We start from the raw sequence: 27,213 nt of genomic DNA on the forward strand, positions 1-27,213 counted from the left end.
TTGGACCAAAACGAGCCTGGGAAAAAACCTGAAAATGCCCCCAAAATGGTCTGAAAAACAGCCTGAAAATAACCTGAAATCAGCCCCAAAACAGTGAAAACGGCCGGGCAGATTTCTTTGCTCCCTTTCTAAAAGCCCTGGGAGTGTTGTTGACTAATGGGGAGGGCGCTTTTCCCCCTAATCTGCCTGCCATAGAGACTGAGGAAGGGGCGTGACTGGGGGGGGGGGAATCCCCTCGGCTGAAATTTGCCAAGCAGCCACTTCAAATGGCCACAGATGCCCACCTCTCAGACAGGCAGAGCAAAAAAATAAGCCGCTGTGCCCAAAACACAGGATGATATTTATAACTTGGGATCTGGTTCTGCCAAGGGGCTCCATATCAGCATGGCCATCTCCCTCCTTCTCTCTCTCTCTCTCTCCCTCCCTCCTTCTCTGTTCTCTGTCTCTATCTCTCCCTCCCTCCTTCCCTCCCTCCCTGGTCTCTGTCTCTGTCTCTCTCTGTCTGTTTCTCTATCTCTCTCTGTCTCTCAGTCTGTCTCTGTCTCTCTCTCCCTCCCTCCCTCCCTCCCTGGTCTCTCTCTCTCTCTCTCTCTCTCTCTCTCTCTCTCTGTTTCTCTCTCTGTCTCTGTCTCTCTCTCTCTGTCTTTGTCTGTCTGTCTGTCTCTCTCTTCCTCCCTCCCTCTCCCTCCCACCCTCTCAGGTCTCTGTGTCTGTCTCTCTCTGTCTGTTTCTTTCCCTCTGTCTCTCTGTCTGTCTGTCTCTCTCTCTGTCTTTGTCTGTCTCCCTCCCTCCCTCCCTCCCTCTCTGGTCTCTGTCTCTCTCTGTCTGTTTCTCTCTCTCTCTCTGTCTCTCTCTCTCTCTGTCTGTCTGTCTGTCTATCTCTCTCCCACCCTCCCTCTCCCTCCCTCCCTCTCTGTTCTTTGTGTCTCTGTCTCTATCTCTCTGTCTGCTTCTCTATCTCTCTCTGTTTGTCTGTCTCTGTCTCTCTCTGTCTTTGTCTGTCTGTCTGTCTCTCCCTCTTCCTCCCTCCCTCCCTCTCTGTTCTTTGTGTCTCTGTCTCTATCTCTCTGTCTGTTTCTCTATCTCTCTCTGTCTCTGTCTCTCTCTGTCTCTCTCTCTCTCTCTCTGCCTCTCTCTGAATGGTTTCCTTTTGCTATCGTCTCCTAATCCTCCTGCAGGTTTCTTTCAAAATAATAATAAAATAAAATAAAGCAATGTGAAGGAGCACCGCTTTAAAAAAAAAAGCCATGGTTTAATAGTCTGTTGCAATATATTAACTGCGACACATGTCATCGTAAAAACACCTAAAATCAAACACTTCATGAGAAGTTGCTGGAGGCAGAGCTTGGGGGATGAATGAGGCCAGCCCCCCCTACCTGGAATACAGGTATAGGCCGAAAGGGAGGAAGTAAGAGGAGGCCCATCCCTTTCGCTCCCTGGACACGGGAAGGAGAGAGCCTCTGGGGCAGCCAAGGGTTGGAAGAAGGTGGACCGGTCCCTCCTCTTCCAATGCCCACTGTCAATTTGGTTGCAAGAAGCACCATTGGAACATGAAGGGGGTGTGCAAGTCCCAGTCAACGAGGGTGAACCTTGGTTCCAATCTCCAGATTTGGCCTCCGATGGTCAAGGATGGTGAGGCTCTCCCACGCTGACCGCAGAGACAATGTTTTTCAAGTAAGAACGGGAAGGAGAGAACCATGGCACCGAAGGCTATAGGGTGATGATGGTGCCATCCTCCTGGAGACTGCCCGTTCGGCTGCCCCGCATGGGGCTCCCGCTGCCACTGTGACTGTTCAGGGAAGGCAGGGACCCTTGGGAGCTATAGAGCGAGAGGCTGTGCTGGAGGCTGTCAAGAAGACCCCCGTTGGGGCAGCTGGCAGGCAAGTCACTCTCAATGACCAGGTCTCCCTCCTCATCGCTTTCCCCCTCGGCTGTGCTACAGTTGCTCAGGTACTGGGAAGCCGGGCTAGGCGTCTGCTGGCTGGGCGTGCTGTCCGTGGACATGCCGGAACTCCCGGAAGCCTTGCTGCTGCGGATGACGTTGTTGCGTTGATTGGCCGGCTTGACGGTGATGATGAGATTGTGGCTGTTGGCCACCATCATGTCGGTGACCTGGTCCAGCGACTTGCCCGCCACGTCGATGCCGTTGACTTCGAGGATCTCGTCGTTGACGGCCAGCAGTCCGGTGCTCTCAGCCAAACCTCCCTTGACCAAGCGGGAGATGAAGATGCCGGGCACTTTCTCTACCCCGTGATGAGCCACTCGCACACTGACCCCATCCCGGATATAAAAGCCCAGGGGCTTGTTGGAGCCGTGTTTATGGAGCCGCACCCGCCGGTGGGTCTCGGGCAAGATGTCCACGTCGATGATGGAGGAGATCTGGCGGAAGTCCTGGGGCATGCCGATCAACAGGTGGGGCTTGGCCCGTTGGTGCGTCGGCCTCAGCAGTCCCTTTTTCTTCCGCTGCAGGGAGTTGGAGGCAAAGACGCTGGCGTTGGCTTCTGCTGCAAGGAATAAGAAAACAAGAAGGTGTCACAAGGGGAAGTTCTCTTCTCCAGCGATAGCGTCCTTCAGCTTCACCCCTGGTTTTCCTGAGCTCCTTGTTGGCTCTTCCCTATTCTGAACCACAGTAACGTTCTGACCCAGGCTTCCTTAGAAAGCAAGAACCAAAGTCTTGGTCCCTGCAAAACCCCTTTTATTGACAAGGCTGTGAATTCCTTCCATTCACAGTCAGCAAGGCTTAGCAAACAAGTCTTTCAGAGGAATATTTATCCACACGCGTCCATCGACCTGAGTGACCTTGAGTTGGCCACGCCCACCCAGTCACATGACCACCAAGCCCCACTTACCCAGATGGTCATTAGGGCAGAGAACCGGTTGTTAAATTATTTGAATCCCACCACTGACACAAACATACCTATGTTACCCATTTGCCTATCTCTCCCTATCTACCGAGCAATACTAGATGCTAAATTCTGGGTTTCCATCTCCTGATGCATTATTTTGCAATCATTTCACAAGAGATTGGATAACCATTTGTCTGAAGTGGTGTAGGGTTTCCTGCCTAAGCAGCGGGTTGGACCTGAAGTCCTCCGAGGTCCCTTCCAACTCTGTTATTCTATTCTATTCTCTCTGTGGTTTGACTCTGTAAATGTGCCTTTGGATCACCAAGCGATCTACCTTTTCACAGCTCTGTCCTTCTCCCAACATTGGATACTTTGAAAGTGCTGAATGGTTTAATGATGCAATAAAAGATTTTGCGTTGTGGGATGTACAGTCTCTGAAGGCCAAGGTGGTGCCTGTTTGGCAAGGAGAAACATCAGCCAGATGTGTCGTTTCTGAGTTTCTCTAAGCAAAGGGACAACAGCACCAGGCCACGTGGCTTAATCACCCAAGGATAAGCCTCTTAAATATGTTACATAATGGAATGTTAGAATATGAGTTATTCTCTTTGTGGAAAACTGCCTGATTGGGGTGGAGATTAAGAAACACTGAGATTTGATCATGGGGTGCTATGATAGTTACACTCTGGATTACTGACAATACCATGGCCAACCTGAGGAATTCTGGGAGTTGAAGTCTTAAAGCTGCTCAGCTTGAGAAGCAGTGCTATAAGCACTAGAGGATAAATCCAATATTTTTATCCTGCCCAGAAGGGTCACTTCCTTCTTCTCACCCTACTTCTGAGTGGCATTTGCTTCTAGGATTACAGAGCACAGCCCGGGAGGATTACAAAGGGGTATGAATAATTCAGTTTTAGTCACACTTTGAGTTATGCCCTGCATGCATCATTCTGTGGATCTTGGCTAGAAAACACAGAGACAAAGAAGGCAACCAATGTGTTTGAATCCTGCAAGAATTCATTAGGAATAACCTGCGCCGAAGCCCCCAAAATACACATGTTTAGGCTGCCAATTCTTCCATATTGAACAGGGATGTGTGTGTGAAGGGAGGAGTGTTTTGTGCCATAATGCCATGGGATGACTAAGTTACATGTTTGCTGATATAAAATAATCTACGTATTAGCATTTAATGCTAAGTAAAAGACACTAATGCACACATTCATTGAAATTATTTAGAATTGACATGTTCCAATGGTAAATTTAAAAAACCACAACATTGAGTGCACAAAGGTAAAACCACACTTGGAATATTGCATCCAGTTTTGGTCACCGTCACAATGTAGAAAAGATCAGAGGTGGGTTCCTACCAGTTCGCACCTATTTGGTAGAACCGGTTCGTCAAATCTACCGAACCGGTTAGAAGAGGTTCTACAAGTGGACCCGGAAAGCAGGCCACAACTACAGAAGAGGTTCCAAAATTTTTTGAAACCCACCACTGGTCCTTGGATAGGATTATTCTATACTATCATGCTCATATTTATAAAACTCAGTGCCTCTGTGAAAGGTAAGGATGACTACTGCGTTTGTCGTGCAATCAGAACATTGCGTGTGTTGAAGTTGTTTTAACGCAAACCAAAGATGCCTTTTAAAAAACAAGTTGACATCCTATTCTTATGCATGCCAGTGCTGTGTGGGAGGTAATTTAAGGTGGTTCTGACAAGTGTCGTCAGCATCTTCATATCCACGCCACTCCCACACCCACATAGTAGGTTCGAACAATTTTTGAAACCCACCACTGAAAAAGATGTTGAGACTCTAGAAAGAGTGCGGAGAAAAGCAACAAAGATTATTAGGGGAGTGGAGGCTAAAACATATAAAGAACAGTTGCTGGAATTGGGGATGTCTACTTTAATGAAAAGAAGAACTAAGGGTGACGTGATAGCAGTGTTCCAATATCTAACAGCCTGCCACAAAGAGGAAGGAGTCAAGCTATTCTCCAAAGCACCTGAAGGCAGGACAAGAAGCCATGGATGGAAACTAATCAAGGAGAGAAGCAACTTAGAACTAAGGAGAAATTTCTTGACAGTTAGAACAATTAATCAGTGGGACAACTTGCCACCAGAAGTTTTGAATGCTCCAACACTGGACGTTTTTAAGAAGAGATTGGACAACCATTTGTCTGAAATGCTATCGGACTCCCTGCCTGAGCATGGGGGTTAGACTAGAAGACCTCCAAGGTCCCTTCCAACTCTGCCATTTTGTTAAGGGCTGGGGAAGGAGAAGAGAGAGTTAGTTTTGTAACTAACCCAAATATAAGCTGCCAAAAAAGTTAACAAGACCAAGTACATATCCTTGAAGCCTTGATCCCCTCCAAAGCAATAAGGTAAAGGTTTTCCTCGCACATATGTGCTAGTCGTTCCTGCCTCTAGGGGGCGGTGCTCATCTCCATTTCAAAGCCGAAGAGACAGCGCTGTCCGGAGACATCTCCGTCGTCATGTGGCGGGCATGACTCAACATCAAAGGTGCATGGAACGCTGTTACCTTCCCACCAAATATGGTTCCTATTTTTCTACTTGCATTTCTTACTGCTAGGTTGGCAGAAGCTGGGACAAGTAACGGGAGCTCACTCCATTACGCGCTGCTAGGGATTCGAACCGCCAAACTGCCGACCTTTCTGATCGACAAGCTCAGCCTCTCAACCACTGAGCCACCTGTTCAAAAGCAATGGGAAGGTGCAGAAGGAAAACATAAACAACTCTCACCCTTCTGCCAGTTTTTATACCATATGCCATCCAAAGAGAGGGATGCCAGAACGGAAAGGAGCTGGCAGGACCTGGAGGCTCCGTGTAAAAGAATTCCTTATAAGGAAGGACACGGGAGGTGTTTTCTGGGCAGAAGCCTCGGGGACCTGTCACTTCACATTTTCCACGCCTCGGTGAATAGATGAACTACAATGGCCGTCACTCAACCTTCGCAGTGAGGGTTAGTTTTTTGGGAGGAGTAATCAAATGCATACGAAGGATGTCAGAATGGAGAAGGTTGTCCTGCTGATCCATGAAGAACTCTGGAGACAAGGAGCAGAGAGAGCAGTCTACCCATCTTTATGACTTAGTGCCATACATAAATTGAATGGTTCTTTCTCTCGGCCAGCCTAACCTACAGCCGAACTGGTTTTGAGAACAAAACACAAGCTAAAAACAGCTAAATGTCCCACAGAGAAATAACAGGTAGCCAACAGAAGCAGCATAGTGTGATAAGATTGGAATCTTTCTTTCTTTTTTTTTATCGTATTTATTGTATTTCCCAACATTTAAAAGACAAAACACAAATTTATACTTATCACAGCTTTTCCATATCGGTATCAATCTCTTTCGTAACAATCCTATTTATAAATATTCTATCTCAATTTCACTCTCCTAAGTTATATCCTTATTTAAGGTATAAATAACATGTTATTATATAGAGCCCAGGTGGCGCAGTGGTTAAATGCAGCACTGCAGGCTACTTCAGCTGACTGCAGTTCTGCAGTTCGGCTGTTCAAATCTCACCGGCTCAGGGTTGACTCAGCCTTCCATTCTTCCGAGGTGGGTAAAATGAGAACCCGGATTGTTGTTGGGGGCAATATGCTGACTCTGTAAACCGCTTAGAGAGGGCTGAAAGCCCTATGAAGCGGTATATAAGTCTAACTGCTATTGCTATTTAGTAAACATCAAGTGAATATCATATATATCTTATATCTTTTACATTCTATATACTATACCTTAACATTTTATACCCTAAGTTTGACATTTACTGTCAAGCCGGGAATACCATCTATTCCAAATATGATAGTACTCGTTTTCCTCCCTCTCCTTCATTGCCATAGACAGTCTATCCATTTCTGCGCATTCATAAATTTTACCTTCTTATAACCGGGTCTGGAGGAGTATCTGTTTGTTTAAGACTGGAATATTTCTTAAATGGACAAGCCACCGAGATACCGGTAAGATACAATTTATGAATGAAACCTCGGTATTAAGCCAAAGTCGGAATCACATACAAGCAACAGAGGGGAAGGTTTGGGTTAAGGGCTCCCTCATAAGATGGATTTGAAGCCTAAGAATGACCTGGCTGGATGACCCCAAAGGTAACTGGACTTTCTTGTTTTTCTTTGAAGACGTTTCGCTACTCATCCAAGAAGCTTCTTCAGCTCTGACTGGATGATGGGGAATGGAAGGATTCTGACCATCCTGTCAGAGCTGAAGAAGCTTCTTGGATGAGAAGTGAAACGTCTTCAAAGAAAAAACTCCTTATCTAACAAGAAAACTGTATTATATAAGCAAATATTTCAGATCAGCAGGTTTCTATCTAGCAGTATTCCAGTATTGGAGAGGCTGCCACAAAGAGGAGGGGCGGGGGGGGGGGGTCAACCTATTTTCCAAAGCACCAAAGGGGCAGGAGAAGAAACAATGGAATGGGTGGAAACTAATCAAGGAGAGAAGCAACTTGGGAAGAGAAACTAACCATGAGGACAATTAACCAGTGGAAATCCTTCCATTTCCCCAGCATCCCCAGCATTCCACCTCTTAGCCTGGGGGGGTGAAATTATACACCCCTCAGAGAGGGCCCGCAATTTGGGTGTCCTCCTGGACCCGCAGCTGACGTTAGAACACCATCTGTCAGCTGTGACCAGGGGGGCTTTTGCCCAGGTTCGCCTGGTGCACCAGTTGCGGCCCTATCTGGACCGGGAGGCACTTCGAATGGTCACTCATGCCCTCGTCACTTCAAGACTGGATTACTGTAACGCGCTCTACATGGGGCTGCCCCTGAATTTGAGTATTTGAGTATTTATTAATATTTGTATGCCGCCCTTTTCCCTGGGGGGACTCAGGGCGGCTCACAGTTCAGGGGGCGGGGGAGACAAACCAAGTTACATGTAGGACAATACATCATTAAAAGGCACAACATTCATACTATTCGGGTACAGTGAAGGTCTTAGCCCCAGGCCTGTCGGGACAGCCAGATTTTAAGGGCTATGCGGAAGGTCTGGAGGGTGGTGAGGGTACGAATCTCCACGGGGAGTTCGTTCCATAGGGTCGGAGCTGCCACAGAGAAGGCTCTCCTCCACGTGGTCGCCAGTCGACATTGTCATCAGACATTGACTGGCTGATGGAACTCGGAGGAGGCCTAATCTGTGGGATCTAATTGGTCGAGTGGAGTGAAGAGTGTTCAAAGACTGCAGTTGGTCCAGAATGCAGCCGCACGAGCGATACTGGGTGTACCTAGATACACCCATGTTACACCCATCCTCCGCAAGCTGCACTGGCTCCCTATTGGTCTCTGAACGTGCTTCAAGGTGCTAGTCGTTACTTTTAAAGCCCTACATGGTTTAGGACCTGGCTACCTGAGAGACCGCCTCCTGCCACATACCTCCCAACGACCAACAAGATCACACAGGTTGGGCCTCCTCCGGGTACCGTCGACCGGACAATGCCGGCTGGCGGTCCCCCCGGGGGAGGGCCTTCTCTGTAGCTGCGCCAGCCCTGTGGAACGATCTACCCATAGAGATCCGGACCCTTACCACTCTCCCGGCCTTCCGTAAAGCCACTAAGTCCTGGGTGTTCCGGCAGGCCTGGGGCTGTTGATCAATGTCCAGCCCCACTTAGACTGAATGGATGGTGTGTAATTTTAACAATTGTATTTTTTTATTTTTAAAATTTTAAATGCTTTTTTATCTGTCTGTAAGCCACCCAGAGTCCCAAGGGAGTGGGCGGCATACAAATTTTATTAAATTGAAATTGAAAATTGAATCCAGTCAGAGCTGAAGAAGCTTCTTGGATGAGAAGCGAAACGTCTTCAAAGAAAAACCAGAAAGTGCAGCTGCCTCTTGAAAAAAACATGTTAGGGACAATCATGACCTGGAGGGCTGAGCATCTCCGTAGGGATCTGACTGGATCAATCCAAGCCCACCTCAGTTGCGCATTTTCTTTCGTGTGGAGCCAATGAATTGCCGCTGGATCCTCACCAGTAGCCGATGAAGACCTACAGGTAGTCCCCAATTGACAACAGTTCGCAGTTGCAACGGCACTGAAAACTTACGACTGTTTTTCACACGCACGACCATTGCAGCATCCCTATGATTACGGGATCAAAATTCAGACGCTTGGCAACTGACTCATATTTACGACATGTACAGCAGCCCGGAGTCGCATGGTCCCCTTTTGCGACCTTCTGACAAGCAAAGTCCGTGGAGAAGCCGGATTCACTTTATATTCCTAGCTGCAATGAATTTCTTAACAACTGTGGCAAGGCATGTCATAAAGTGGGACAAAAATCATTTAACCAACGGTTTACTTTGCAACTGAAAATTCGGGCTCACTTGTGGTCAGGCGGAGCACTACCTGCATCCCTGGGGTGGATTCCTGCCAGTTCTAACCTCTTCTATGGAAGAGGTTCCAAAAATCTACAGTGCCATTTAGAACCGGTTCCAGCTCCCTCCCCCCACCGCTAGTCCTCACATCATCAAGATGAAGAGCGAGAGGAGGAATTCTGGGAGTCCACAAGTCTTAAAGCTGTTAAGTTTGAACACCCCTGGGTTTTTTTTTCTAAAGGGTTAGGGGTGCAAGGGTCTTGTAACTTGACAGCTTTAAGACTTGCATCCTTCAAATGCCAGAGTTCCTGAACCAACATGACTGGAGGAGGAATTCTGGGAGTTGAAGTCCACAAGTCTTAAAGCTGTCAAATTTGAACACCCCTGGGGGGGGTTTTAAAGGGTTAGGGGTGCAAGGGTCTTGTAACTTGACAGCTTTAAGACTTGCGCGCTTCAAATGTCAGAGTTCCTGAGCCAACATTTTGGTTGCTAAGCAAGAGTGTTGTTAAGTGAGTTTCACCACATTTACAAGCTGGCCACGCCCACCCAGTCACATGGCTGGCAAGCCACTCCCACCTGGTCACATGGCTGGCAAGCTACTCCCAAAAAGCAGGCCACACTTTACAGAAGAGGTTCTAAAAATTTTTGAAATCCACCACTGACTGCATCCCCCTCCTTCCAGGAGTTGGAATTACGCCGTGACCTTGAGTCTTCAAAACCAAGCGTGCTTATCAGATCTGCCCTGGGTGAAATGATCCAATCCCCTATCCAATGTGGCCATCCCCACATTGCAGGACAATGAATTCCACACGTTCGTTATCACTGTGTAAAACTGAATCAGAAATCCAGCGATCCCCATATTAAGAGTAGGCAAGAGATGCCTCCGAGGCAGTGGTGGGTTCCAATCCCATTGCACTTGGTACAGTTGCAACGCGGCCTGGTGTCCACCACATGCATGCACACATCCTTACCTCTTGCGACGCCTCCGCAAGCCTCCGTGATGCTCCAGTTGCTCGGGGGGAGCGTCGCGTAGGTGCTGTGCGCTCCGTGAGCGGAAACGCCAAAGAGCTCAAATACAGGTAAGAAGCTCATGCAGGCAGGTGGGCCGTCTGGAGCATACTGGAACGGGCTCCACCACAAATCCGCGAAGCGCTTATCCGCGGAGACATAAGCGCGAAGACTAATTCGCGCCGTTCGAAGCGCTAAGGAAAAACGCGACCCTATCGCGGAGGGAAAATCCACGCATTCCCAAGCACTCAGTACCCTAACCCTAACCCTAACCCTAAACCTAAACCTAAACCTAGCCCTAACCCTAACCCTAAACCTAACCCTAAACCTAACCCTAAAACAAACCCCTAAACCTAATCCTAACCCTTACCTTAATTGAAATCGGCTTTCTGCCGTGGCGCCGCTTTAAAGCGCCCTTCTGTTGCCGCGCTGTTGTCACGGCAGTGATGACGCGCGGTGATGACGTCACGGCTTTAGCGACGCGATTTTATCACCGCTATTTTGACGAGCGCGGTTTTGTCGTGCCACGACTGGAACGGTATCCAATGCTTCAGGCAGGCATCGTACGCCCGTATCGGGGCGTACCGCCTGCAACCCACCACTGCTCCGAGGTGCCATGCATCTCAGCCCAACCAGAAAGATTAATGGTAAGGGACCGCAGACTATGCTGTGTCCAACAGATGGAAGCTTGGCAGGTTTTCTAGGCCTCATTTTGACTCTCCTGCTGTTTACAATTCTTTTCTCTCTCAAAGTGTGAAGTTGGAGGACAGATTAATCAACCTGAGACCAAGGGGAGTATTTGTGACAAATTGCATGTTGTTGGGGAGAAAACAGATTGCCAAGTCTGAACAGGTTGCTGCCTTAGCTGGAGAGCAAACGGCCCTTCACCATCTAGGCCTACGTTGAAATGTAAGAATGGGAACCTCAGGGATAAGCAAACGGATACCTGGAATTCATATACATGATTCCCCTAGTGGGTGCCTCCTCGTTTCCCAAACAGAAGCAATGCAATGCAGCCTAGCACTGATGATGTTGCCTAGTTCGGTAATGAAAAGTCTGCAAGAAAACAATCAAGTTTAGAGAGCACCAAGGACCCCCACTACGCAGCCTTGCAAATTCATGCCCCCAAAGGAGATAGCTGCGATTACAAAGATTTTAATGCTCTCAGGGCATTGTTTTTCCCCCTCTTTCATCCTGAAAAAGGGGAGAAGAATAAAGTACCAGTTGTTCTGACCGAGGCTTCCCAAGAGCATGAAGCAAACTCCTTGTCCCAATAAAAAACCCTTTTATTAGTTTACTTTGAATTCTGCTCATTGACATCCAGCAAAGTCTTTCAAGGGAGGATTTACAATCACAGACCTTATCTGGCTTGGAGAGCTGCCAGGCCGATATCTGCAAAACTTGGCAAAGAATCTCTGAGAGTCACAAACCAATTAAGCAAACTAATAGTCTCCTGCAAACTCCACTCCTCTTTCGCTCCTTTTTTATTTCCTCTGGGAGGAGCCATTGGTCGTCCACGTGTGGCCTTACTCCCAAGTCAACCCCTGTCCTTTAGCTGTTGCCTTCATCTGGCAACTCTGCGCATGCGCACACTGGGAACAGGTTCCAGCTTTTTGTCTGCCTCATTGATGTCTGGTTCCGAAGGCAGCTGATAACTGGCATACGGCCCTGGCCCCCTCTCTGCCTCCGACACAGAGCCCTCATCAGAGCCTTCCCCAGACTCCAGGACTGGCCCATGTTCCTCCCCAACCTTCTCACTATCTGAATCTGCTGCCAGCTCCACTGGCGGGCCACAACACAGACCACATTGGAAATAGAAAACATAAGCAAGGGGGTTAATCCTCAAGGTTTGTCCTACCTCTCTTCTGGATGATGATCCGGAGAAGAGGATTGGCCGAAGACAGAGCCTTGTGATAGTTATCATCATTGTTGATGGGAAGCAAATCTCCATGGATGTCTGTGTATCCCAGGAGAACCTCCGAACAAGGGATCTGGTGCACCCTCTGGATCAGCTGGTAGAATTCCTGGAAACCACCCACGCTGGACCTCTTCATGGCAAAACGGCGAAACTCAGCTTCAAACTGCCAGGAAGATAAAACAGTCTCAAGACACAAAATAATAGTCACACCGATAAAAGCCGCTCAACCAAGGCAGGGAAAAAAACCCTGGCCTTGGGATTAAACTTTCCAAAGCAGCAAATAAAGTTGAGATCTCTTTGACTTTGGAAGAGGAAAACCTAACCCTAACCCAAAGGCAAAAAAATATTGGATAAAAATATGAAAATGACTAGGAGAAATAATAAAACAATAAATAGACTTAAAACCAGAATTATTTTTATTGGATATCTTAGCAGAAAATTACAACAAAGGAAATACATACTTAATTTTACATGTTTTAACAGCAGCAAGAATTACATTTGCACAACATTGGAAAAAATGAAGCTATTCATGCAGAGGAAAGTGTATAATAAAGAAAATATTAGAATGTGCCGAGATGGATAGATTAATAATGCAACTGAAAGATAAGGAGGAATACTTTTAAATACCAGAGACATTTGATCAGTGGCTAGAAAATCGAAGCAGAAGTTAGAAACTTAAAATTGAAAAGAATGTTTAATTAAATAACGTAAGGGGAATAATTAAGGATAAGCAAATGTGATGATGAATTTGTTTTGATGGTAATTGTTCTAAATAGCACTCTTAAATTTTTTGTTATCATTATTCAAAATCAATTGTACCCAGACAACACACTGTCAATGTGAATATTGAGTTTTTATGTATACCAAAGGAAAATGTATAAATAAAATATCTATGTAGAAAAAAAAGAAAGTTGAGATCTCTTTTAATTCATCATCCCCCTGCCCACCTCAAATGAATACTGACTTTTACACTGTTTGGAGAAAACACACAATAAAGCACTATCTGCGCTGACACATTACAACAAGCCATAATGGGCTTGTTTGGTTTTGGCTTAGTGGAAGGGGTAAGCAGGGTGTGAAGACAATCCATTCAAGTTTGTCAAACTACAAAGAGCACAAACCAGGGCTTGGTGCGATATAAACAAAACACTCTCTAGCGGTCTTAAGAGTTCACCCGGAAAATTACAGCCCTTAATTGCTTCTGAAAGGCAGAGGATCCAAAAAGGTAGATCCAGCCTGCCATCCTTCCAAGGTCGGTAAACGAGGACCCAGATTGTCGAGGGCAAGAGGCTGACTCTGTAAACCGCTTAGAGAGGGCTGTAAACAGAGGTGGGTTCCCACCAGTTCGATAGAACCAGTTCGTCAAATCTACCGAACCGGTTAGAAGAGGTTCCACCAGAAAGCAGGCCACACCTACAGAAGAGGTTCCAAAATTTTTTGAAACCCACCACTGACACACACACACACACACACACACACACACACACACACACACACACAGATAGACAGACTCACACAGAGCGAGAAAGAGAAAGAAAGGAATAAAGAAATAAAGAAAAAAAGAAAAAAGAAAGAAAAAGTGAGAGATGAAAGAAAAAAAGGAAAAAGGGACAGAGAGACAAAAGAAAGGAGAGAGGGGGGGGAAGAAAACACATGGCCGGCAAGTCACTCCCACCAGGTCACATGGCCGGCAAGCCACTCCCACAAAGGAGGCCACACCCACAGGGTAGGTTCGAAATTTTTTTGAAACCCACCACTGGCTGTAAAGCACTATGAAGTGGTATATAAGTCTAAGTGCTATTGCTATTCAGGATTGTTTTGATAGTTTGGGCCTTCTGCTAAATACTATACAGGTAGTCCTCGACTTACAACAGTTTGTTTAGTGACCGAAGTAACAATGGTACTGAAAAAAGTGATTTGCGATCATTTTTCACAATTAACACCCATTCCAGCCTCCCAGTAGTCACGTGATCAAAATTCAGATGCTTGGCAACTGACTCATAGTTATGACGGTTGCAGCGTCACTCTTTGCGACCTTTTGGCAAGCAAAGGCAACAGGGAAGGTCGTTTCACTTAGCCACCGCTTACGAATTTAAGAACGGCAATGATTCACTTAACAACTAACTTGTGACTAACTTATCAACTTCAGTGGTTCACTTAACAGTGGCAAGAAGGGTCGTCAGGCGGGGCAAAGCTCACTTAATAAACATCTTGCTTAGCAACAGAAATTTTGGGCTCAATTGTGGTCGCGAGTCAAGGACGACCTGAACAGACATGTAGTCAGTTTTGAGTTGATACATGACTTTGTACTCAAGGAAGAGAATGAAAGTTGCTCTCAGACAGCAAATATGTATAACACAGCATCTTCTCTTTTATACTTACAGCTTAAATGGAAAAATGGATACAGTGGCCGAGCATGTCATTAGAATTAGCTCATTTCCTGCTCTCAAAACCTTTGATTTTAATCTCAGCTAACTGCGAATCCATGCCTTGAATTTCTGATCTTCCCAGCCTGAGTTGAGCCCGGCAATCAACAGAATCACCGAAATGGAAAAGAAACTTTTTCCTTGACAAAAGCTTTTCTAACTAATGCCCTCGGGATATGTTAGGACTGTGTTCGAAGACAATCGGCAGCCAACTGCTCGTAATTGGGAAGGTCATACCTCCAACACACCTGGAAGGCACCTGTCAAGCTTTAGCAGCTGCTCACCAGCTAAAAAATAGATATAGGTAGGCTTCGATTTACAACAGACCATTTAGTGGCAATTCAACCTTACAACAGCACTGAAACAGGTGACTTACGACCGTTGCAACCTTTTGCAGCATCCCCATGGCCTTGTGATAAAAATTCAGATGCTTAGCAACTGGTTCCTATTTATGACCCTGGATCATGTGTTCCCCTTCTGCGACCTTCTGACAACCAAAATCAATGGGTTAGCCAGATTCTGGTTGCTAACTTAACAACTGCAGTGATTCACTTCACGGCTGTGCCAAGGAATACTGTAAAACAGGGCAAAACCACTTAACAAATGTCTCACAACAGAAAGGTTAGCCTCAATTGTGGTTGTAAGTTGAGGACTACCTGTATATTGAAAAGTTATTAGGTAAAGGAAGTCTTAAGGGACGCGGGGCTCAGTGGCTAAGATGCTGAGTTTGTCGATCAGAAGGTCAGTAGTTTGGTGGTTCAAATCCCTAGTGCCGCGTAACCGAGTGAGCTCCCGTTACTTATCCCAGCTTCTGCCAACCTAGCAGTTCAAAAGCATGTAAAAATGCAAGTAGAAAAATAGGAACCATATTTGGTGGGAAGGTAACAGCATTCCAGGCCCCTTCGGCATTTAGTCATGCCAGCCATATGACTACGGAGACATCTTCGGATAGCGCTGGCTCTTCGGCTTTGAAACAGAGATGAGCAGCGCTCCCTAGAGTCGGGAATGACTAGCACATATGTGCGAGGGGAACCTTTACCTAAAAGAAGTCTTGGCAAATGGATACAAATGCATTCACAGTCATTTTGTTTCTAAGTTTGCTAGGGATTTTCTTGGTCCTCTTGCTAACCACTTGTTTGATTTCCCGGTGAGATGGCAACTCCTTTTCCAAAAGCATATTCTCCATATACCTTTGATATTTTACAAATCAGTTGGCTCTTCCCCAGGTTCTGAGAAGCCCATTACAGTAACTACCTGGGCAAGTTTTATGTTGGATACGCCTGCTCTAACACATTATCTTCTTGAAAACAACCCCATTCAGTCCTAGCTAGTGTCCTAATTATGAAATGTTTTTATTATACTATTTATGGTTACATTTGTGTCTCTTTCATTATGAAGATTGTATTTTTTTTTCATCTGGAGAACTTCGTTGAGTTCTCCAGAGGATCAAAACAACAGAAGACTTTAAAAAAAAAAAGATTTGCTTCCCCTGTTGCGAGAAGTTAAATTTTATGCTCCCCAAAGACAGATATGAACAAAGAGCAACATATGGTCCATTATTACAATCACTGAGAGTACACAAGATTTTCATGCAAAGTCTCAGCTCCTCCAGCCTAATACCATACAAAACTAGGTTCCTTGTTCGGTGCTACTTCTAATCATTACAACGATCAATAATAACACCTAGGAGCAGCATACATTAAACAGGTTGTATTCAAATACCAAGCTACACCGTGATTTGTTTAATGCTGCTGCATTTGAACAAACCACACTTGCTTAATACCACATATCAAACCACACACCCCAATCTCTTAGTTCATCCAATATGCTAAAATCAACCCAAGTAAGCCACTGGAGGGTTGTGTGAACCAGATCGCCAGTGCAACAGCCTTTCTTAGAAATATGGAAACGCAGCTTCCATTAACTGCAATCAATATAAAGATAAAGGTTCCCCTCGCACATACGTGCTAGTTGTTCCCAACTCTAGGGGGCGGTACTCATCTCCATTTCAAAGCCGAAGAGCCAGCGCTGTCCGAAGATGTCTTCGTGGTCATATGGCCGGCATGACTAAATGCCGAAGGCGCACCGAACACTGCTACCTTCCCACCAAAGGTGGTCCCTCTTTTTCTACTTGTATTTTTACATGTTCTTGAACTGCTAGGTTGGCAGAAGCTGGGACAAGTAACAGGAGCTCACTCCGTTACGCAGCGCCAGGGATTCGAACCGCCGACCAATATAGACAACCATATCCATATACAGGTAGTCCTCAACTTACAACAGTTTGTTTAGTGACTGTTCTAAGTTACATAGCATTGAAAAAAGTGACAGAACCATTTCCCACCCTTATGGCCCTTGCAGCATCCCCATTCTCACGCAATTTACATTCGGATGCTCGACAACTGACTCCCATTTACGACGGCTGCAGCGTCGTGATGTGTTTCCCCTTTGGCAACCTTCTGACCCGCAAAGTCAAGGGCGAAACCAGATTCACTTAACAACCGTGTGACTAATTGAACAATGGCAGCGATTCAATAACAACAAGAGTGGAAGCGAGGAAGCGACAAAAGTCGTAAAATGGGGCAAAAACCTCACTTAACAAATTTCTCACTTAAATTTTGGCCTCAACTGTGGTCGTAAGTTGAGGATTACCCATACTGGTTGGAGAGGACCGGGAGACACCATTGCACCTCTGTCCAGGGTCCCAGATGTGTGTGGGGGCGGGAAGCTTGGTTTTTCCTGATCAGGATACATTTTAGGGTGTAGGGTTGAGCTATTCAAGTGGAGAGGGTGGCAGAGCAGGGACACCTGATCCCTCCCTATGCCACCCCCTTGGTCCAAGGTGGGAATACCCCTTTCCAACCCAACCCTATTCTAAGGCAAATCAATGCTCCCCCTGTTTTTCATGCCTAGTGGTGTCCTGTGTTGTGGTATCCACAACAAAGGTTAAGACACAGTCTCTCACACACACACACACACATATCCTTTGATGAAGGGTCCCAGAAGAAGCAAAACCAGCAGCATCTCCGGATTAGGGATACCTTGAGGGGGTGGGGTGATTTGCCACACAGAGCCATCAGCTCAGCCACCACCCCCTCCCCATTTCAACCCCCCCCCACTATTGCATAACCTGGCTGTATGTGTGTGTTGTGTATGTGTTGTGCATGTTGTGTGTTGTGTGTATTGTGTTCTGTGTGTGTTTTCCGCCTAGGAAGGAAAAACTCCAGCCGATTTCTCTCTCTCCCGTTCAGGCTGTCCAGCAGCAGCAGCAGCAGCAGCAGCAGCAGCAGCAGCGGGGAAATCCCTCCAGATCGGAGCAAATAATAATCCCCATCTGGCCGCCGACTCGAGGCACCGCCGAAAGACTGGCGGGGAGAGGCGGGTATGGTGAAACAATCAGCCCGGCCACTGCCAACCCGTTAGGCCGGGGCTTAAGCGCTCGGCGCAGCGCCGCATCCACAATAACCGAGATGCGTCGCCCCACCCCCCCTCGCCAGGCAAGAGATCGCCGGGTCGAGCCTGGAGAGAGACCCAACGCCCGCTTGGGAAGAAGAGGAGGAGGAGGAAGATGAGGAGGAGGCTGCTCCCCGGTGCACCTGCTGCGCGGCCGATCCAACATTCCGCCGCTGTGTGCCTGGGCCCGGCTGCTCTGGGGCCGGGAGGGAGGGAGGGGGGATTGCCGCAGCCTCCTCGGAGGGTTTCTCCGCCCGCCGATCCCCGATCTTTGGCAAGCTCCCCGCTCTGGCTCACCTTGCTTTTGACCTCAATGACCGGCTCCGAGCTGCGCGCCGGTGTGCGGTGGTTCTTAGCCATGCTGCGCCGGCCGGGCCGGGTCGCCTTCACCGCCCCGCGGGTTGTCTCGCCGCCTCCGCCTCCGCCGGCTATTATTGCTGCTGCTGCTGCGCCGCCGCCGCCGCCGCCGCCGAACGGGGACAGACAGCAGGAGGGGAGGAGGGGGGTGTTGGAGGAAGAAGACAGGAGGAGGGAGGGGGGAAAAAAAAACCTCACCGACTATGACGTCACCCCAGCAGTCGGCGAGGGGCCCCGCCATTGGCTCCGGCGGGCCGAAGAGGGCGGGGTTCAGAACCTCCGCGGCGTTCGGATGGAAGGTTGCTGACAACGTCGTCTAGGTAACCGGGCTGCGGGTGGTCCAAGGTGTATCCCGCGGCGGGAGATCAAAGGGAAAAGGGAGTTTGGACCATTCGGCCGTCGCTCAAGGAAAAATAGAGAGTGAGTGAGTGAGTGAGTGAGTGAGTGAGTGAGTGAGTGAGTGAGTGAGTGAGTGAGTGTTTGCGTCTCAAGAGGATTATTCAGTGCTGGAACAAGACTAGTCTGGAGCCCCCGCTCACCTACACCTGGACACATCGAATCAAGAATGTCATCATTGTACATTTGCAACGTGCAGCGGTTCTTGGTTGTTGTTTTTTTTTGGAGCTTCCAGATTTTGGAGATGACATTTCATCGCCATTCATCAACTGAAATGAAAGATGAAACCTATTTGTAAACGAAATGAAAGCAAACGTGCAAGCTGAAATAAATAAGTAAAGGAAATTAAAATTCAATCAATGACATAAATCACGGTTCACTGAGTTTTGGATTAATAAAGGCTTGCTCTATGCACAGAGTTTGAAGTGTATATCCAAGATTGTTTTTCTTTTTAAAAATTTGGTTGTGTAATTTTTTTTTTTTTTAATTTGAGCTACATGGGCCCTGGAACAATGTACCGGCTGCACTCCCCTCTCCTCAGGCCTGTGTGTGTGTATGTGTTTGCGTGTCTGTGTGTGTGTGTAAACTTTGGAGTCACCTCCTGCTAAGAAGGAGGTGATTTACCCTCTTCCCTTTGGCGGCTAGTGGTGTGTGTGTGTGTGTGTGTGTTTGTGTGTGTTTGAGCCACTTGCTCTGTGTGGCTGCTGGGGAGGACGAAGCTAAAGGATTCCTTTGGGAATCCAGGCTGAACCCCTCGGCTTCTGTCCAAGCAGAGATGAAGTCAAGAGTGTGGCACAGAACAACATGGAAGAGAGGGAGCCAACGGGGCTGGAGTGCCTTTTAGGGGGTGCATCAGAGGATGAGTGGCCCCCTTGGGGTAATTAATTGGGTGCAGAGAAACCTTCCACTCCCCAAACTATACACGGAGATTGAAAATTCACAAGAGTTGCAGTGCAACCTAGATATTTGACAGCTCCATATTAACAGTATTAGAGTTGGAAGGGACCTTGGAGGTCATCTAGTCCAACCCCACACAGGAGACCTATACTAGGAATTCGAACCGTTGAACTGCCGACCTTTCTAATCGACAAGCTCAGGGTCTTAGCCACCGAGCCACCTAGCCAGGTATTGTGGAAGCCCAGGGTAGCAAGCAGGTTAATTCACTAGTATGATTAGGTTAATGCCGTGAAGCATATCGTGCAAACGCAGCTGATGCCTATCACCCTATCTGGATCTAAAGTGCCCTTACTCCTTTCCCTTTAAGATGTGCGGACCTCAACTCCCAGGTTTCCTGGCTGGGAAATGCTGGGAGTTGAAACCCACACATTTTAAAGGTTCAGAAACATTGCTCAGTGCATCAGCAGCTGTACTTGTGCTATCTTATTCTCTGTAGGTGTCCCAACTATATTCAGACAGTAGAAGTGCCTGGGAGGAAATAGATGTATGTTTCTATTTTGAACTGGAGTTGTCCCTAAAATCTAACAAAAATAATTACATTATTTTTTTTGCATCTTTGTAATTAAATATTATCAAGTAAGGATGGAGCTACATGTGAGGATTTAATTAAAGCTCACTCACTGAATTGATTTTTTTGAGCGAAAAATAAATAAATTCAGCGAATGTACTAAAGGGCTGGATAATTCTGTCTTTCCAAATGACCCTATTTTTAGCTTCCTTTTAGACTAAGCAGTGAAGCCTGTCAAAAACCTGGGTGCTGTCTTGGAGCTTTTTAAAAAAAGTTTCCTGCAATTTATAATGGTTACCAAAGGAAAAAAAACCCTGAATTTTGTAGTTACTTAAATTAAATCATGGTTAGAGGCTGCTCTGCCCCTGCCCCCCTCCCACCTACTTCTATTTTTAGGAGTGATCTTAAAAACAGTTCCCTTTCCCTGTTTTAACTATATTATTCTTGAAGTAATTTTGGGCTCACAGACCATTCGGAACTAATTCCCTCTAGATTTCGTTTTGCCCACTGTTTCTTAAAAGAATAAAGAGGTTTTTTAAATTTGGGAGGGGTTTTTTTTTTTGCAGTCTTATGTTTTATTTTTATAGATTTGAAAAATAACCTTAAAGGAATCTTTGAGCTTGGATTAAAATTTGCAGGAGCTGTTAACAACAGTGTGAACTTTCTGTATCAATTCGGCCAGTGTTCAAAGTATTTTCACATTTTTTTTATCTTTGTTCTTTAAAATGTAGGACAAGCTATTTTGAATGAAGCCTGCTTCCTGCAGAGACTAATACAGCGCTCGTAGAAAGCCTATAAGCAAGATATTAAACATAGATTAAATATACACTCTCCTCTGTTTCTATCCTCAGCAACTGATATGCAGTGATATATAGCACTTAAACTTTCCATGCCAAGATAATAAATTATTTTGAAGACTTCCAATCAAGTGACACCTTGTAGCACTAATTTGTTTGAAGAAATCTTTCAAATTATTTGAGCTGAATTTTACTAACTGGTGAGCATAAATTCCACTATTATGGTCTAGTGCAGGGGTGCATAGCACGCATTGGCACAATGTTATCAAGTTACGTATTGTGAATTTCTCCCCTTCGCTAAACTGGGTGTGGGCGTGGGCAGCGTGTAACCCAGCTGGCCCATGGGCCACGAGTTTGACAGCCCTGGTCTAGTGGTTTAGGCACCAGGCTAGAAACCAGGAGACTATGAATTCTAGTCCTGCCTTAGCCATGAAATCAATTGGGTGGCTTTGGGTCTCTCTCTCCCTCTCTCTCTCTCTCTCTCTCTCTCTCTCTCTCTCTCTCTCTCTCTCTCTCTCCCTCCCTCCCTCCCTCCCTCTCTCTCTCTCTCTCACACACACACACACATTCTCTCTCTCTCACTCTCACTCCCATCTCACAGCGGTGGTTGGGAGGAAAATGGGAGGAAGAAGAAGTGTGTTGAATATGTTCTCGACCTTGAGTTGTTATTGTTAGTTGCTAAGTCATGTCCGACCCATCTCGACCCCATGGGCAACATTTCTTGAGGCCTTCCTGTTCTCTACCATCGTTTGGAGTCGCTTCAGTGACTCCATCCATCACCTCCTTCACTTTCGTCCCCATCTTCTTTTGCCCTCCATCTTTCCCAGCATCAGGCTCTTCTCCAGGGAGTCCTTCCTTCCCATTAGGTGCCCAAAGTATTTAAGTTTCCTCTTCAGGATCCGGCCTTCTAAAGAGCTGTCAGGGTTGATCTCCTCAAGGACTGATCGCTTTGATCGCCTTGCAGTCCAAGGGACTCGCAGGAGTCTTCTCCAGCACCACGGTTCAAAGGCCTCCATTCTTTGGCGCTCAGCCTTTACTACCTTGAGTAAGTTGTAAGAATAATAAAGATGAGATACAAATAAATGTGAGAGAGGGGAAAAATGTCTGCCCAATATTCTTGATCACACATACATTCATGTAACTCAGTGATGGGCCAAGAGCCAAGGTGGCGCAGTGGTTAAAAGCAGCACTGCAGGCTACTGCTAGATCAGCAGGTCAGCGGTTCAAATCTCACCGGCTCAGGGTTGACTCAGCCTTCCATCCTTCCGAGGTGGGTAAAATGAGGACCCAGATTGTTGGGGGCAATATGCTGACTCTCTGTAAACCGCTTAGAGAGGCCTGAAAGGCCTATGAAGTGGTATATAAGTCTACTGCTATTGCTATTGCTATGGGCAACCTTTTTGGCGTGGTGTGTCAAAAATCGGCAAAAAATCGAGCATAACTCGCGTTGTGTGTCACTTCGACAAAAACATAATTTTGCGCAATTTATAGTTGCTGCTAATGGTGCTCACAGTTCCCGTTGGCACTCCGCTGTTCCCTGCTGTGGTGCGGTCGTAACCGACAGTCCCAGGAATAGACTCTCTGTGCCGGCCTGACTGGAGAGAGGCGCGCACTGTTCCCGCGCTCCTCTCCTGCGGGTCCTCCCTCGCCGCGCTGATGACGTGTGTGCACACGGCACGCACGCCTTACCAGCAGCCCCTGCGCTCAGAAAGGGGCGGCGGCGATACAGTAAGTGAGTGTGGGCGGGGGAGATCACACGTCCCGCCCCCCCCCTTCCTCCAGCACAGATTCTTTCATCCTCGGCGGCCGTGCAGGAGCCGAGGATGAATCGCATGAAATCCTGTGCATGTCACCCCAAATGGCTACTTGTGTCAGCACTGACACGGGTGTCATAGGTTCACCATCACTGATGTAACTCTATCCCTGCACCCCTTACTTCCTTTATAAATGAGTTCTGACAATGCCCAGCAACCTGTTTTAAGAAGGCAGCTACGGCTGTCGTCTTTGAATGGGCATACTTTGCCCATTCAAAAATCCCAGAGGTTTTTTTTTTTTTAAATGTGTGGGAGGCCTTTACTAATTTTGCTCTTTGGGCGTCCTTGGCTGGCTTAACCTTCCTTTTGTAAGGAGTGCCTTCCGAAAGAGGCTCTGTGCTGTTCAGAAGGCGTGGGGCACACTGGTGATTCAACATAAACGAGAACGTTTTGGTCTATTCCCTGCAGGATTTACCACCAGCTGGTCCAGCTGATAGTGAGTAGATGCAAAACGTGAGCTGCAGGTTCCCCCCTCCATCTGTGCTTTGAAAAGACAATTTGGGTTTCCAATGTTCTTCACTCCTCTTTTATGACATCCATGCTTTAATCAGTCCTGATTACTGGTGACAACGAGGGACCGGTCCCTGCATGTACATTTAATAAATAAAAGTAATAATTTTTGTGGGCAACATTCCCAGTATCTTTTACCTAGGGCTGACAGGGCATGACTAAGTCCATAATCATCCATCTGGTTTTGTGCCTAAGGCAAGACTAAACTCACCGTCTCCCGGTTTGTAATCCAGCACCGTATCCATTATTAGGCCAAATTGTTTTCATAGCTCCCAGCAGTGTGTCCGCTTAATTCTGCCAAAGCAGAATGAGTAGAAGGACATAGGCTACTTCCCCAGTGGCATATCAATGCAACTGAACACACCTCTGGTAACAGAATAAGAGAAGAGTCGGAAGGAACCTTGGAGGTCCTTCCGGTCTTCTAGTCCAAGCAGGAAACCCTACACCATTTCAGCCAAATTATTGTTCAATCTCACCTTTAAAACTTCCAGCATTGGAGAACCCAGGACTTCTGGAGGCAACCTGTTCACTGATTAATTGGTCTCACTGTCAGGAAATTTCTCATTAGTTCTAGGTTGGTTCTTTCCTTGATTAGTTTCCACCCAATTGCTTCTTGTCCCGTCTTCAAGTGCTTTGGAGAATAAATTGACTCCCCTCTTCTTAGTGGCAGCCTCTTAGATATTAGAAGACTGCTATCATGCCACTCCTAGTCCTTCTTTTCATTAAACTAAACCTACCCAATTATCCCTAATCATCTTTGTTGGTCTTCTGTATACATAGTGCCACTGTAAAAATAAATTGAAATAACTAACGCCAGGTAGAAAAACGATCTAGCAATTTTCACCCCATTTTCAGAAATAGAATTTGCTTTAGAATGTTTAGAACGAAGATAATTATACAAAATGTTTGAGGTGTATTTATTTAGTACTGAAAGACTCTGTCTGAATATCCTGTCCTTGTTGTGTTTATCCTCTCTTCAGTGGTCTACAATCTTGCAAGCTTCCCATTGTTCCATTAATTCCCCAGGAAAAATTCTAATGAAGTGACTCATTCTCTGTTGAGTTTCTTCAATAACTATTCAAGTTATTCAGTATCACAGAAGAAAGTTGCTCTTCTGAAACAATCTAGCCAATGAGAGGTTCATTGGAGAACATTGGGGGGGAAAAACAAATCACTCCCTTATTTTCTCTGTACATCAATTAAATAGAGGGTTGAAAGACAATGTGTGTTTGTTTCCTTTAAAAACCAAAGCATCTAGTAGCTGAACTGAAATTCTAGTCATTTTGTCTGAAGGATCCTGGCCATTTCCCTTTCTTGAGGATCCCGGGTTTTCTGAATCTGCTTCATAACTTGAATTGCTCTTCCTAAACTCTCCCGGAGTCCTGTTCTATAACAAAAAAGCCAACTGAGCTGAGTTGAGATTCGGTTACAAGCAGAACTAGATTCTGGAGGTAAATTGAGGTCCCAAAGGAAAGTGTCAACTGTGTATATAACCAGCCAGGCTCCTGAATGCCATGATTTGTGATGGAGAGGAGCACAAAAAATAGGTTGGCGTATTTGTGGTTTCATGGTGAGTGAGGATTATTGTGTTCTAAGCAGCTGAATTTCTGTGGCTGGATCTGCCCACCTTTGGTTTATGCCTGCAGAATTCAGGACAGACAGTCCAGTTTTTCATGTTTAGCCAATAACATTATCTTCTTACCAGGCTGATGGTTTTTTTAAATTGCTCGATACATTTTTAACAACCGAGCTGGGGTGTAAAACACAGAAGACAGTCCCTCCTTGGCAACTTGTCCAAGGTCTTATCGCTTCTGCCGAGAATGTGAATTGCAGAAAACCCGGTGGCTATCTTATGTCACCAGGCTGGTGCTAAGCATGTTTGCATGTTCTGCCCTGCCAGATGTTCTGTCTGCTCTTAATCAGCCACTTAGCAGATATTTGCAACAGCTAAAAAGTTCTTCCCCTAATGTTGTTCTCCCTGGGTGCGTACCGGGTGCATCGGAAGATCAAATTAGATCTTGGTATGCAGGAAGGGACGTAGTGGCTCAGTGGCTGTGCTTGTCAATCAGAAAGGTAGGCAGTTCGGAGGTTCGAATCCCTAGCACAGTGTAACGGAGTGAGTTCCTGTTACTTGTCCCAGCTTCTGCCAACCTAGCAGTTCGAAAGCACGTAAAAATGCAAGTAGAAAAATAGGGACCACCTTTGGTGGGAAGGTAACAGCGTACCGTGCACTTTCGGCATTTAGTCATACCGGCCACAGGACCACAGAGACGTCTTCAGACAGTGCTGGCTCTTCAGCTTTGAAACGGAGATGAGCACTGCCCCCTAGAGTTGGGAACAACTAGCACACATGTGCGAGGGGAACTTTTTTCAGTGCCGTTGTGAGTCTCAACAGTCACTGAACGAACTGTTGTAAGTCAAGGATTACCTCTATATACTGCCTTTCCTCCATTCTACAACCTCTATGGGTGACAAAACAAATGAGGACAGCCATTCATCCAGAGTGACTGATATTTCTATAAATCTGGCTGTAGGGGTGAACTGTATTCATCCAGGGTGATGAAAATCCAGCAGAGTTTCATAGCACCTTTTCTGAGTAACCAATTTCATTGAAAGGCATAAACTTGACCTTTGCGTCTCCTTGCCTCCAGCTCTTCAGTTAATAGATTTGCACCTTGCTGTACACAACATACATCCTGCCAGTTCCAATTATTCACATCAGTTCACAGGGCCATCCTGCGAGGGTAGACTCTTTTAATATAATTTTTAGCAGCAGATACATGCTTTGGGAGCGGTGGCGTTTGCATCCCATTTGGTAACTCAGCATGGTGCCGAGCCCTGAATTATGATGGATTACGGTTGGGTGCCACTTTGTCCCAAAAGGGTCCCTCCCCTTCCTTTTCCCCTGTGCCCAAAGCTAGCTAGTTTGAAATGAGCAAGGTGTCTCAATAAAATTCAGTACAACAGTGCACTGCTCGTAATAAAAAGCATATTTTTCAAGACACGCCAGATGCACTTTCAGCTACTAGGTTAAGCCATAATTTAACTGCAACGTCTATCTTTGTAAAATCAAAAGCCACAGTTTCCAAACAATGTCTTTTCATTGTTCAATAAGATGAAACCAACTATGGTCCATTGTGGTTTATATTACATTCTACAATGCCTGGGTTTAAACTCAGCTATAGACAAGCCTGTTGGGTCATATTTTCTTACCAGATCCAGGGAGATCTACCTGCCTCGAAATTACCCCACGTTAAATTGGACAGCACAAAAATCAGGAATTGCTTTGTGCCATAGAATTTTTATTATCTGATAAAATGCTTTGGGATATGTTTTATGTCATCAATGTTTTACTTTTTTTTCAACATTTGCCAAATTTCAATTCCATAGGAGTCAGTGTTCCCAGATTTTGGATGCATTCTGTAAATTAGCCCACTTAAGGCACCTTGGTTTAAAAAATGTTGTCTTATAATGCAACGGTTTACACAGTTAAAGGTAACAGACAGGAGAGTTTTAGTAATATATACATATTAAGCCAAAGGGGGGAAAATGTGATAATGGTTGTCTGGGGTAAGATGAACAAACACACACAAAATGAAAGCCTTGCCAGTGTGATGAGGTCATAATTTTAATGTGTCTTCTGTGAACCCCCAAAAACCGGCCCGATTAAATGTTGGTTACATTAATTGTAATCATGGCTAGATAACCTTAAAATAACCTTAAAATAACCTTCCTCCAAGTACATGTCTCCTCCAGATGTTCAATTCCCAAATCAGCGCTGGAACAGCCAGAAACACTGTAATTCCAGGCACAGTAATCTGCAAAACACCCAATCAGGTTCTTATTTTGCAAACCCAAAGGGGTTTTAAGTGCAAAGGAT

The 27,213-nt window shown here is 46.2% G+C and overlaps 1 protein-coding gene across 1 annotated transcript; it reads right to left on the reverse strand.

The window, feature by feature from the left end:
• Window positions 1–1,214: 1,214 nt before the first annotated feature.
• Window positions 1,215–18,476, reverse strand: PARD6A (par-6 family cell polarity regulator alpha). The gene is made up of 3 exons (XM_087728578.1): window positions 18,292–18,476; window positions 12,059–12,281; window positions 1,215–2,504 (listed from the first exon to the last, which is right to left on the reverse strand). The coding sequence occupies exons 1-3, from the start codon at window positions 18,352–18,354 to the stop codon at window positions 1,711–1,713; spliced, it is 1,080 nt and encodes a 359-aa protein (XP_087584704.1). The 5' UTR covers window positions 18,355–18,476; the 3' UTR covers window positions 1,215–1,710.
• Between the last annotated feature and the right edge of the window lie 8,737 nt (window positions 18,477–27,213).

This window comes from Thamnophis sirtalis, unplaced genomic scaffold, assembly GCF_051295495.1.
Source record: "Thamnophis sirtalis isolate CommonGarterSnake01/CBP01778 unplaced genomic scaffold, rThaSir2_p1.2 scaffold_14, whole genome shotgun sequence".
NCBI lineage: Eukaryota > Metazoa > Chordata > Lepidosauria > Squamata > Natricidae > Thamnophis > Thamnophis sirtalis.